The following is a 12,212-nucleotide window of genomic DNA, read 5'->3' as shown; positions in this document are numbered from 1 at the left end:
TACGAAACTTACCCGTTTCTGCGTGACCTCGGACATTAGCGATGATGTAGCTGGTATCTGACTGCGCTTCTTCCCGGTCGTCATCAATTACTCCTAAAGATCTGTGGAATCATTAAGGCCGGAGAATACGGTTCCCCTCCCTATCGCAGTAAACATTCGGTCGGTCTCTTAATTGGTGCTCGTGGCCATAACGTCCCCCCTGTGGGCAAGCTTGGCCTTTGGCCGTCTTTAACGGATCGACGGTGATATACCTCTGGCCAAGGTGAGGCGTTGGCGGTTGTCCCTCGTGACCTTTGGCGTAATGGATCTGGCCGCGTGCCGGGGGCGGAGGCTCCGGACAAGCCCATAAGTTATCCTCGGCGGGGGTGGCAGCGGTGCAGTACATGCTGATTCTCGGGCGGGGGAGCGTCGATGCGGGTGACTACTGGCATCTCTTAAGAAGATAAGTTATTGGTTCCACAGGTTTCTGCTCCACGCTTCAAAGTTCTCGCACAACGGGCGGTGGAGATTTTCGTTGCTGCGACTGATAATTTATGTCTATTGTTGCTCATCCCCCCCCGACACCCGCCCCCTCTGAATTTTACAGCCCGCTGAATTTATATGTGGATGCTGCTCGCAAACAACTTCTGGTGTCAGTGGTTATTTTAGATAACCATTAACATGTCTTTGTGGGTTGATAAGGGGGCTATGAAACGTGTATGGGCAAAGAGTGGCTGTAAGGGGGAGATACTCGTACACTTCCCAGACCGGAAATGTATTCTGGGTGAATAGGCATCCAGTATAACAGATTTCTCATTGTGACCTCCAGGCCACAATGTAGGATAGGTTGATAAATGGATGAATCCATATCATATAATTGGAAAAAGATGGGTGGCATCAGCAGTATCTCCCTGGTGAATTCCATTTTCCCCCTCCCAGTTGCCATGAGGTTTTTCCACGTTTTTATACCCCATTTTATGGATTCATGTATTCCTGTTGCCTCAAGGAGACTGTTCATCACTTGCCTGAAGTAAGGGAAATAATCTTGACCGCCGAACATTGGAAAGACGGGGTACGAGTGTGACGGCATTGCTGTCGAATACAATGGTCTCTTATTATCCTCGGAGGAGAAAACAAAGCCAAAGGGCTTGCGGCAGTTCTTGAAGAATCTAGTGCTCTTTGTAAAATCATGACAGATTTTACTCATTGTGTAAGTGTGTAATAGTAGTGTGTCTGTTTTGCTGTTCGGCCTCCCTGCACTCTCGCACATAAACACCCCACCTCCCACCCCCCACCCTGTTATACTCCCTCATTTATGCCCCTGGTGTTACATTACATTACATTATTGGCATTTGGCAGACGCTCTTATCCAGGGCAACGTACAGTTGATTAGACTACGCAGGAGACAATCCTCCCCTGGAGCAATGCAGGGTTAAGGGCCTTGCTCAAGGGCCCAACAGCTGTGCGGATCTTATTGTGGCTACACTGGGATTAGAACCACCGACCCTGTGTGTCCCAGTCATTTGCCTTAGCCACTACGCTACAGGCCGCCCAGTATAGTTCAGATATATAGTATGTTGCGGTGCACAGCTTGGGTCTGACTCCTAACATTGGTTTTGTTGTATAGTATCATATATTGAAGGTTTTAATGGTTTTACTGTATCCTTCCTTTCACTTCCTTTTCCTCTCATGCCCCCTACAGGTGGGGAGGTCAGATTGTGTCTCCGCAGTGTGTGTGTGTGTCACTGTGCCATGTCACTCACCGGACGATGAGGCCCAGAGCGTGTCTGTACCCGGCTGTTAGCGCTTACAGACACGCTGACACACTGGCTTTTACGAGAGAACGCGGCAGAGAGTAAACGGTCCGACCGTCAAATAAAACCTCAAAGTTTGGTACCGTCACCCGGTTCCCAGAGCTGTGGAGTCCCTCGCTATTCTTTTACAGGCTCAGTCGAGGCGTGTAATTACTGCCGTTTGGAACAGACCCTATCTTTAAAGCAGACAGCCGGCTTCGCAATCAGCACGAGGCCACGGGAATGGTTTTAGATAATTACCTGAGGAATTATGCAGCGAGAGCCACTGACGAGAGATTTTAGCCAGTGGAAGGCTTTATTTTTGTTATTCCTAAGGATGTCACATGGTCTCGAAAACACTATGTTCTCTCTATCTTTCAGACCCTTTTCATACAGTATAGGCATGTATATTGAATGGCACAAGAGGGAGCTTCACTGTGTGGGAATTTTGTATGCTTCTAGAAACCACCAAAAATATGGAAAGGTGATTGGTCTGCTTGCTACACCTGACACTTCAGGGCCAATCAGTGGAGTCTGTTGAGTCAATCAATCAATCAGAATGTGCTTGTCATTGGTGCATTTTTACAGTCCTGGAAAGGCTCTATGCAGAAAACCGTGATTTCCAGATCCTAGGAAAAGACAGTGGGGAGAAACTTTAGAAAAACGGTGCAATCGGATACGTACCGTACCAGAGATGACACAGTCAGACTTGGGCCAACTGCATAATTGGATTCAAATACTTTTTTATGCTTTACTGAGCTTGTCTGGAGTATTATAACCTATGACATACTCTCAAAAAGTGCAAGCCCAGCCTCCAGTACTCTTGGTTGGCTCAGTTGCACCAGGCAAGATCAATCGAGCACTGAAAAGTATTTGAATCCAAAACAATTATGTATTTGACCCAGGCCTGAGCACAGTAGGCTTCTGTAATAATGGAGAGCTTTGCAGGGTCTGATTAATGAATCCTGACCTGAGATATCTGACCCAGTTTACGCCAGACTGTGAGCTCTGTAGTAGCAAGCTGTGGTGTTCATTACAGATGTGTTGCTCCTCAGTAAAAAAATGCATAGACATACAAAATTAATCCTTGTCATTCTTAGCACAAATGTCCAATACCCACTTTGAGAAAGGCTTTGGGGAATGTGGTCAGTTGAGTGGCCTGGGGCACGTTGCTGAGAGGAACTAATGGAGCAATAATGTGAGGAAGAGTGGATAATTTAAACCCAGCCTACATCTCAAGGGAAGAGGCCAGCTTTGTACTGTCGCTGTGGTACCGATTCCCAGTCGTAGTGGATAATGACCGTATCTGAAGCTCGAACCCTGATGACTCAGCTGCACGCACCCGCTGAGACCAGACCTGGGTCAAATACGTCATTGTTTTGGATTCAAATACTGCTCAGCGCTTTACTGAGCTTGCCTGGTGTATTGGAACCAATTACGTACTCTCAAAAAGTGCAAATGCCGCCCTCTGGTCCACTTGGTTGGCTTAATTGCACCAGGCAAGATTAATTGAGCACTGAAAAGTATTTTAATCCAAAACAATTACGTATTTGACCCAGGCCTGACTGAGCCATGCCTTTCTACACGGTTGTTCAGTTCTATTTAATTTAATCACACTTTTTCAGAGATACTGGCATATGAAAAGAAGAGCATAGCAACAATACCTTAGAGTTGCCACGGAAACCCAGACTGGCAGATCACCAAAGCCATGTGACTATTTTAAATCTGAACTGCCATCAAGGCTGGGTCTGGACCTTTGATTGTCTGGCTTTGATGAACCCTTGGAGACCTCAAACCCTGTGCCCAGTACTGGGGTAATGAGATAATTTGGGGGAATTACATTCTGCTCGATTCCACTGAAAAAGTAGAGGAAAGGTTACAGCATGGAAAATCCGGAAACTTTACAGCCTTGAAATGGTGACAGGGAATTTTTTTTTTTTTTCATTGCTGGTCTGATCTCATCAGAGGGGAGATTTCAGTTGGTACTCCTCCACCCATTGTGACTAGAAGAATCTGAGAATAATTATCTTCATGCACACACACATACACACATGCACACACTCGCAAACACACACACATGCAAACACACATCTCTCCAACAGCATACACACGCATGCTCTCATGAATATCCATGTGTGTGTAATTATAACATGTGTATTAATTGTTATTACATATGTATTAGCCAACAACAGAAGGCACACGATCATTCTTGTTCTGGTTCGGGCAGCCTGTCGCTTGACTGGGACCCAGAAGGTCAGTGGTTCAAGCCCTGGTGTCGCCACAATGAGATCCATGCAGCTGTGGGCCATTGAGCCAGGCCCTTAATTCTCAACCACATTGCTCCAGGGGGGATTAGCCCCTTGCTTTGGATAAAAGCATCAGCTAAATAGCTGTAATGGTTGGTCTCTGAGGTACTGAACTGTTCCCTCTCCTACCTCTGCAGCTACCCTGCCGTCTGTGACTTCCTGCAGCACAATAACTTGTTATCGGTGATCCGGGCACACGAAGCACAGGATGCTGGGTAAGGCCATCAAAGCTTTCAATGGGACAACGCTGTGGGGAGAATGTCCAGTGTGGCTTCAAAGGGAGCTCATTGGCTGAGCATCAATGAATCAATCAATGTTTCATAGGATGAACCTGAAGTAGATTTCCTCAATTTCTTCAATATTTTTCTCAATTTAATTTTTTGAGCTTAATTTTGGTTAATAAAAAAAATCACTTGAGAAAACCTAAAAAAAATACGTGTTGCAAATTGATGTAAAAATTTTAGGTTTATCAGTGTATTTTTGTATTGTGGATTTTACAAACATGTTATCTCACAGTGTTTTCCAGAGGGAATCAAAATAGATTGGGAAGATAAAAGATAAAACCTTAACTGGATCGTGAAAAATCGTAGGATGAGCTGCGTAGAAGAGCTCAGTAAACACAAATATTACATTATCATTTCCGGACCAAAACAAGGTCATGAACTTGTTTTTCTCTAAAGGGGTAACTGTAACACATTAATTTTGTGGAAGCATTAATGTAGAAAGTAAAGCAAATTACCTCCTGCACAGAATTTGATCCTTACAGAGTTATTTCCCAAACTCACATCCCAGTGCCCCAGTTTGGTTTTTACCATTATCCCTAGTATCCACATTCAGAGCAGAAGGGGACGGATGTTTAAATGTTATGGATTCATGTGTAAGACCCATCTGGATAGGGTACAGCCGATTATCCTGGGGTTCATTCAAATGGCACTCTCATAAGTATCATCAGCCATGGGGAATTCTGGGGAAAAGGGGCGGAGTGGAACCCAAAATGTGATCACAAATCGGCCACGGGCCACTGGTTCATCAGCCAGGAAGAATTGTGGGTAAAAGGGGACAGGGCAGAACGCAAAGCTTAATCACAAACTGGCCAAGGCCAATGGTGCAGGAGGGGCAGGGCCTCAATTTTAAATACATGGGCAGTTCAGAGAAAGGTCCTGTTTGAGAGCCAGTTAACCAGTTAAGAGTCCCAGCTGCCCGCTCTCTTCTGCTAGGCCTGAAACAAGCAGTTCATTAAGATGAAGATATTGCTCCCCTCCCCTCCCTCCTCCGATTACCCACACAAAGGGGAACTGCCACCTCGGATTTTCTCAACAAACATCTTTATTTGCATGCGATGATTTATGGCATTACGACTTAGGCCTTATGCTGAGTACTGTGGTTCTGTCTGTCTGCATAATGGTGAAGCAGTCTCTTGGAATATCTTTTCCAAAGTAAGGAGCGGGCGTCAGCGCAAGCAGCCCGGCTTCCATTACTGAGATTAAATAGCCTGTGTGCATTATGGGTATTAGTATGCATTGCCGCCTCCCGTGGCCCGGAGGAGGAGGAATGTAAGGGGGAGTTTTCCATTAAAAAGACATTTGTAAATCAGTGGGCTGTTCTGGGTTCCGGGGCTTGGGCTGTCGCCCGCAGTCTGTCATTTCTCCTGCCGTGATCTGTCATTCCAGATATCGCATGTACAGGAAGAGCCAGACCACTGGGTTCCCTTCACTAATCACCATCTTTTCCGCGCCCAACTACCTAGACGTGTACAATAACAAAGGTAAGCCTTTGTGTGTGTGTGTAGGTATGTGTGTGTGTGTGTGTGTGTGTGTGTGTGTGTGTGTGTGCACGTGTGTATGTGTGCACATGTGTGTGTGTGTGTGTGTGCGTGCGTGTGTGTGTGTGTGTGTTTGTGTTTGTGTTTGTGTGTGTGTGCGTGTGTGTGTATGTGTGTGTGGCAGGGATATGTAACTGGGACGCTTTGTCCCAGGCTGTGACCTGAGGGGGGCCCAGGATACAGTGTAACTATTTTTAATCGGTTACAAAATGGCTCCCAATATAATGTGTGTGCGTATGTGTATGTGTGTATGTGCGCGTGTGTTTGTGTGTGTGTGGTTGCGTTTGTCTGTGTGGTTGCGCGTTTATGTCTGTGTGTGTATGTGTGATCAGCAGATGCATATGGCCATCTCTCTCAGTAGGCCTGGGAGCTGGATCGCAAACTCTTAAACCACGACCAGCCTCCCTGCCTCCCTCAGTAACGCTCTCTCTCTCCGCCCTTCCCCTGGGTCTGCTCTGCACGCTCCGCTAGAGACCTCATTCAGTGCTGCTGCTCGTCCCGCTTCTCTTCGTCAGTCTTGTGATCGTGACAGTTTAGCTTCTTTTGCAACAACGTGTTTTGGCGCTACATCAGCAGTTCCAGAACGTATTATAGTATATCTGTCAAGTCTGTTCAGTGAATCGCTGTGGATCCCAGAATGTTGCAGATTATAGCCACACTTGTCAGGTTCATAACCTTGTGCTATTATGAGATTTACAAAGTTGATACTCTGATACGAAGTCCATGCAAGTTCTCGGGCTGTGCTTTGCTAATGAAAGTCTTCTGGTGACTCAGAATCTCCCTCTAGGGGATGCAGCATTTCTTACCTGAAAATTCTCTTATGGCATTTCAGGCTCTGATGAGTGAAACTGATGAGTCTTAAGCCAAGGCAATCTATCAGCATAGTCCCCCATTTAATGATCCTACCTTACAGCAAGGAGCTTGGCTAGCCTTCATTTAGCATCCAGCTCCTACAGTAGGAGACTGGGCTGAGCATTCCTCTCCAATCAGGAGAAACACCTCCTCACTCCTCTTTGTACCTCCTCAACTGCCTCCCTCTAGCTCTGGAAGGGGAGGGAGAGCCAAGGGCATTGCATAGAGCCTAATGTTCCAGGTTCATAGTGTTTACACTTAGCTAACACAGCTAAGTTCTCACAATGTTGCTATCATGTAGCTGCAATGTTACATGTTTTGTGTTAGCTGGAAACACATTACAGCTAGCAGGTAATGTCTCAGAACCACGTTATAACATACTTACATTATAAAACATTCTTACGCACACCATTTAACGCATAAAGGGACCCCCTTCAAAAAAAGCACAAAGAAATCACAGAGATATTGTAGAAAAATGTATGCTTAGTTATTAAAGTAATTTATTACGCTGCAGTGCAAAATGATGAGAGCTGTTAAACAAGAGCTCAAGGTTGCTTTTATTTTCTGAAAAAAAGCATAATACTTTAAATAAATTGCAGCATTTCCACTTAAACATTGCTGGGTTTTTTTCTACTTTCTACTTTCTGTTTTGAGAAGCACATGACTAAAGCAAGATTTCTAGACGTTTTCCGCTCTTGAAGAATTCTTTTCACATTTTCCGCTTTAATATCTGATCAAACTCCTGCCCAGTCCGGCCTACACTTGAAGGCAAAAACTTGAAATGGCTCCCGTGACAAACAAGAGAAATAAACCAATCACATTCCATCATTTTGCTGCAATTACGCCTATCCTACAGTGCGGTTGTTGTAGATAGATTCAGCTGTAATGCAGCAGCGAGCTGCACTTTATTCTAGTTTAAGCGCTGATTACATATTTCTTGGTAGCCGGCGCATGAAGTGTTTACGTGTTGGATTTATGCCGGTCCTGGCACTCTGACACTTTCACAGTTTATTTATTGAAGTTCTGTGCCTCTAAATTAAACCCATTGGACAGCCTCAGATCGATGGGCCTTTCAGAGCAAAGTCCTGAATGAGAGATATCAATCTTGCTCTGTAGGCACTGATGAGGCCACCATCTTTCACTACCGCAGCATGCCTGGAAGAAGCCCCTTCAGGCCTTTACTGTGGGGGAGGAGGGCACGGGGGGAAATCTTATTTACATGGGTCAGCAGAAAAATAAATCAATGAATAAGAGATATTACCCTTCTTGCTGAGTCAGCGGATTTGGGCGAGCGTCTTGCGCTCTTGACCGCAGTCACGACGGAAATCCGAAGGGAGAGGGGGAGGGGGAATGTTAATAGTCCTTTTGTCTGTTTGGTTTGGTTTTTTTCCTTTTGTTTATCTTTTACATTAATCAGGCAGCCATCTTATTAATCAAACTGATAACACATTTGTTTCTGCGGCTGGTCCAGAGAAACTGGCAAAAGATCACTTCTGAGTGTTAGCACAGTGCTATATATTAGGTCATTAAGACGGCTCTACATACAGTTACAGCATTTATACAGATATTGGGGCATTAAGACAGCAGTTATGGTATACAGTATATCTGTGTATCCAGTACCAGTCAAACGTTTGGACACACCTTGCCCTTTTCTGCTTTTTCCTATTAATGTTTTATTTTCTCTGTTTGTAATCAAACAATTAATACGTGGTCAGATTCTCAGCTTTTATTAAAGGGTATTTTATACCTATTGGTTTGACCATTTAGTAATTACTGTGGCTTTTATACATAGCCTCGCATTTCAATGTTTGAGACAAATTAACATGATGTCAAATAAAATAGTCATGTTTTGTATTTAGTTGCATACTGTGTGCATGGCATGACTTCCTGAAGTCTGTGACCTATCAACATCACCAGAGTCTGGATATCATATTTTCAGGTTGTTGTTCAAGTGATACAAAAATCTCTTTCAGCCAACAAATGTGTTCCATACTGTATCAGCATAATTTATCGCTGATTCTAGTAACACTCTCCCCCCAATTCCCATAGAGATTCATTCGAATGCAAAGAGATTTTTGTATCACTTAGGTTGCAAGCATATTTGGGCCGAGTCTGGGTGAAGTGCGGCACATTTGCCGCAATGCCAGCTTCGGCAAAATATTATGGGCCAGATCCGGTCCGAGCATGACATCTGATTCTGGCTGCTCTGATGTGGGCCAACCTCGGCTGAGAGTCATTCTGCCCAATGTTGCAGATGTGCCAAATTTTACTCTGACAATACATCTATAAAGATTTTTTTTACATTCAATTTAATCTAGAAGCAAACACCTGCAAACATTATTAACAGTACTTTGCAGTTATTTTATTTGCATAAAGCAAATCACGTTCGCTAGCTTCCTGTCATTTCAATGTTTTAGATGAAGTACCAGTTTTCTAGTCAATGTAATACGAATCGGAAATGTGAACGCACGTTGATTTACCGTAGCTCTGATAGACATTTTCAGTTACGTCTAGAGGGTGGCATCACGCAAGCATATGCATCGATGCACAGAGACCGGGAAAGACATTTCATTTTGGCGCGGCTTGAGTACAGGACGGCCTGAAACTACGTTACAGGTAAGCAATATTCATTTGCTAAAGAAATCTTAAACTGCTCATATAATGAGAAAACCAAAGTCATCATTTACGGTGTGATATCAGTGACTTTCAGACAAATAAATATTATTATCACTTCTATCATTTGGCTAACACAAGACTTAAACTAGCTTTCCATTTCGATAGCTAATAATAGCTAGCTCACTATAATGTTAATCATTCCAATTAGCAAGATAGCTAACGCTAGTTGCCTGACAGTTGAATACTGCCAGCTAGGTCATGAACAAGTGTTTATATATCTAAGTATATCTAACTGTATATTAAAGTAGTTCGCTATGTTGCATGATTTGTCTAGCTAAAATAAGTTGGCCAGTAACAGGAGCAGCATTTAGCCAGCTAAGTGACAGCTGTTATTTGCTAGAGCTAGCTCGATTACTTCAATATGATTCTCCTGTCTGTGTCTATCACGCAAAGGGGGTTAATGGTACAATCATAGTTCCAATCCAGTTATACATATAATGCAAATGAGAATATAAGAATCAAGGTCTGAATTTGACATAGCCCAATAGCGAAGCACCAAGCTAGTGACAGTTATTTCAAATATGATGAACCAGAGAGGCAGGAAGAGCCAGAGGTTGCTAGCTAGCTAGTTTGGTGCCTAGTGCATTGTAGTATTCATTTTCCCCATAGGCTACAATGGAGAAACTCATGCATCTTTTATGAAAAGAAGGGTTTTACATTCATATTTGCAACCCAGTTGGCTCAGATTTGAAAACAACAACCAGTATTGAATTGGGTATATGATCTCTGAAATGTTTATATTAGCTCTGAGCTGATGTTAACTCTCTGGTGCTGTCTATCACTCTGTGCTACCTCCTCTCTCATGAAACACTCATATAGGGCTGTTGGAAAAAAGTCAAATTAGAATTTTCTTGGAATGGCCTAACCTCCCTGTTAAATTCTCTCTTTTTTTAGAATCTGTGCTACGAAATGCAAGTGCTACAAATGCATCTGATGAGGATATCAACAAATGTATAAAAAGGTGGCTGCAGCTTGCATCTGACACAGATGGAGGAAGGTGAGAGCGGGCCTTGAGACAATCTGATTCTTAGTAAGATGTGTTCCAAATGTTTTTGTCAGATTTACCATTCATGTCTTAATTTCATGTGTCTGTCTGTCTATATACACTCAGTGACCACTTTTATTAGGTAGCCTTGTACACCAGCTTGTTAATGCAAGTATTTAATCATGTGGCAGCAACTAAATTCATACAAGCACGCAGACGCGGTCAAGATTTTTAGTTGTTTTTCAGACCAAATATCAGAATAGGAGAAATATGATCAACTGACTTTCACAGTGGAGTGATTGTTGGTGCCAGACAGGTTCGTTTGAGTATCTCAGACACTGCTGATCTCCTGAGATTTTCACGCACAACAGTCTCTAGGGTTGCAGAGAATTCTGCGGAAAACACAAAAACATCCAATGAGCAGCGGTTCTGCGGGCAAAAACCCTTTGTTAATGAGAGATGTCAGAGGAGATGGTGCAGACTGGTCGATGCTGACAGGAAGGAGACAGTAACGCAAATAACAACACATTATAGTGGTGTGCAGTAGAGCATCTCTGAACACACAACGCATCATAACTCTAAGTGGATATGCTTTAGGAGCCAAACACCAATAAGTCAAATAAATATGTCTAATAAATATCTAAGAAAGTGCTCACTGAGTGTATGTCTATATATCTATCTATCTGACTGTTTACAAACATATTTATCTGCCCTCCTTTTCTCTCTCTTTCTATCCATCTTTTATGATGCACTCCAGGTTCACAGCGACTTGCTTGAGGAGGGTGCTGTAAGATTCATTCATGGGCATTTTTTTTGTAGTGTTGTTATGTTAATGGTAACACTTTGTTCACTTGTTTGTTTGTTAAAATAAATTATTTGAAGAGGTATTCATGGTGTCATTTTTAACTGAAAACATTTTTAAAAGTAGCACATTTATGGGTGTTGTGGGGGTAGGCATGGGGTAAAGCAGGGGTGGGGAGGGAATGCCACAAATATTGTTACTTCACTTGGATGTTTGAGCTTCAGTGTGAAATACAGTATGTGCAGAGTGATGTATAGTATGTGCACAGTTTGACATTAGAAGGCTGTTTTTCATTCATTCATCTGCTAAGTGTGATGTGGAAACTTGAAGCCTCCACACATACACGGAGAATGGAGTTTTCGGTGAAGTAGGAGACATATTGTATCCAGCAGTGTGAAAAATATTTGCATATTCATAGATTCTGGATTTTTCAATGAAGGACAAGGAGTAGTTGTAATTTTAAGAAATATGAATTGAACTTTTTGTGGAAAAAAACATTAGACAAATTATTCAAAACAGAGTACTTTTATAAATATCTGGAGGGGTCTTTAATGAATAAAACATACATTGTGCACTTGACAATAATTTAGGTAGTTTGAATGTTCAATAAAATCTAAATATCAAAAGCAAATCATTACAACTAGAAATTCAGTGTTATGCTGAACGCGAAAAATGTTTTAAATTCTGTGTTACATTAAGTAAGTGTATACTCAGTTTAACAAACAAGCTAATATTGCATTGGTAAAGGGAAGGGCCCTTTTTGTTTTTATGAAATTGGCCTGTATGTGGTTTTGTATTGTGGCCAGTTCTGGCAGTTTTGTTGGGGTGATTTCAGCCCCATGCTGGCGGTGTCGGTTAGGTTTTGGCACCCAGACTCAGATTAGTATAGGCCATTTTTGTTGAGAGGATTATGGCCCTATGCTGGCAATGCTGGTTCAGTTTCAGCAGCCGGACCCAGACCAGTGTACTTGGGTCGCTTCTGGGGCGGGTTTGGCAA

General features: G+C 43.1%; 1 protein-coding gene across 5 annotated transcripts in view; it reads left to right on the top strand.

Moving 5' to 3' along the window:
• Positions 1 to 12,212, top strand: part of LOC133134689 (protein phosphatase 3 catalytic subunit alpha) — a 130,619-nt gene that overhangs the window by 96,981 nt on the left and 21,426 nt on the right. For all 5 annotated transcript variants that reach the window (XM_061250977.1, XM_061250975.1, XM_061250976.1 and 2 more), the window contains exons 7-8: positions 4,216 to 4,293; positions 5,749 to 5,843. In XM_061250977.1, the coding sequence (XP_061106961.1) occupies positions 4,216 to 4,293; positions 5,749 to 5,843 (173 nt within the window). The remainder of the gene's footprint in view (positions 1 to 4,215; positions 4,294 to 5,748; positions 5,844 to 12,212) is intronic.

This window comes from Conger conger, chromosome 8 (genome assembly GCF_963514075.1).
Source record: "Conger conger chromosome 8, fConCon1.1, whole genome shotgun sequence".
In the NCBI taxonomy this organism is placed as follows: domain Eukaryota; kingdom Metazoa; phylum Chordata; class Actinopteri; order Anguilliformes; family Congridae; genus Conger; species Conger conger.
The sequence above is the reverse complement of the archived record's forward strand: the minus strand, read 5'-3'. Positions and strand labels throughout refer to the sequence as shown.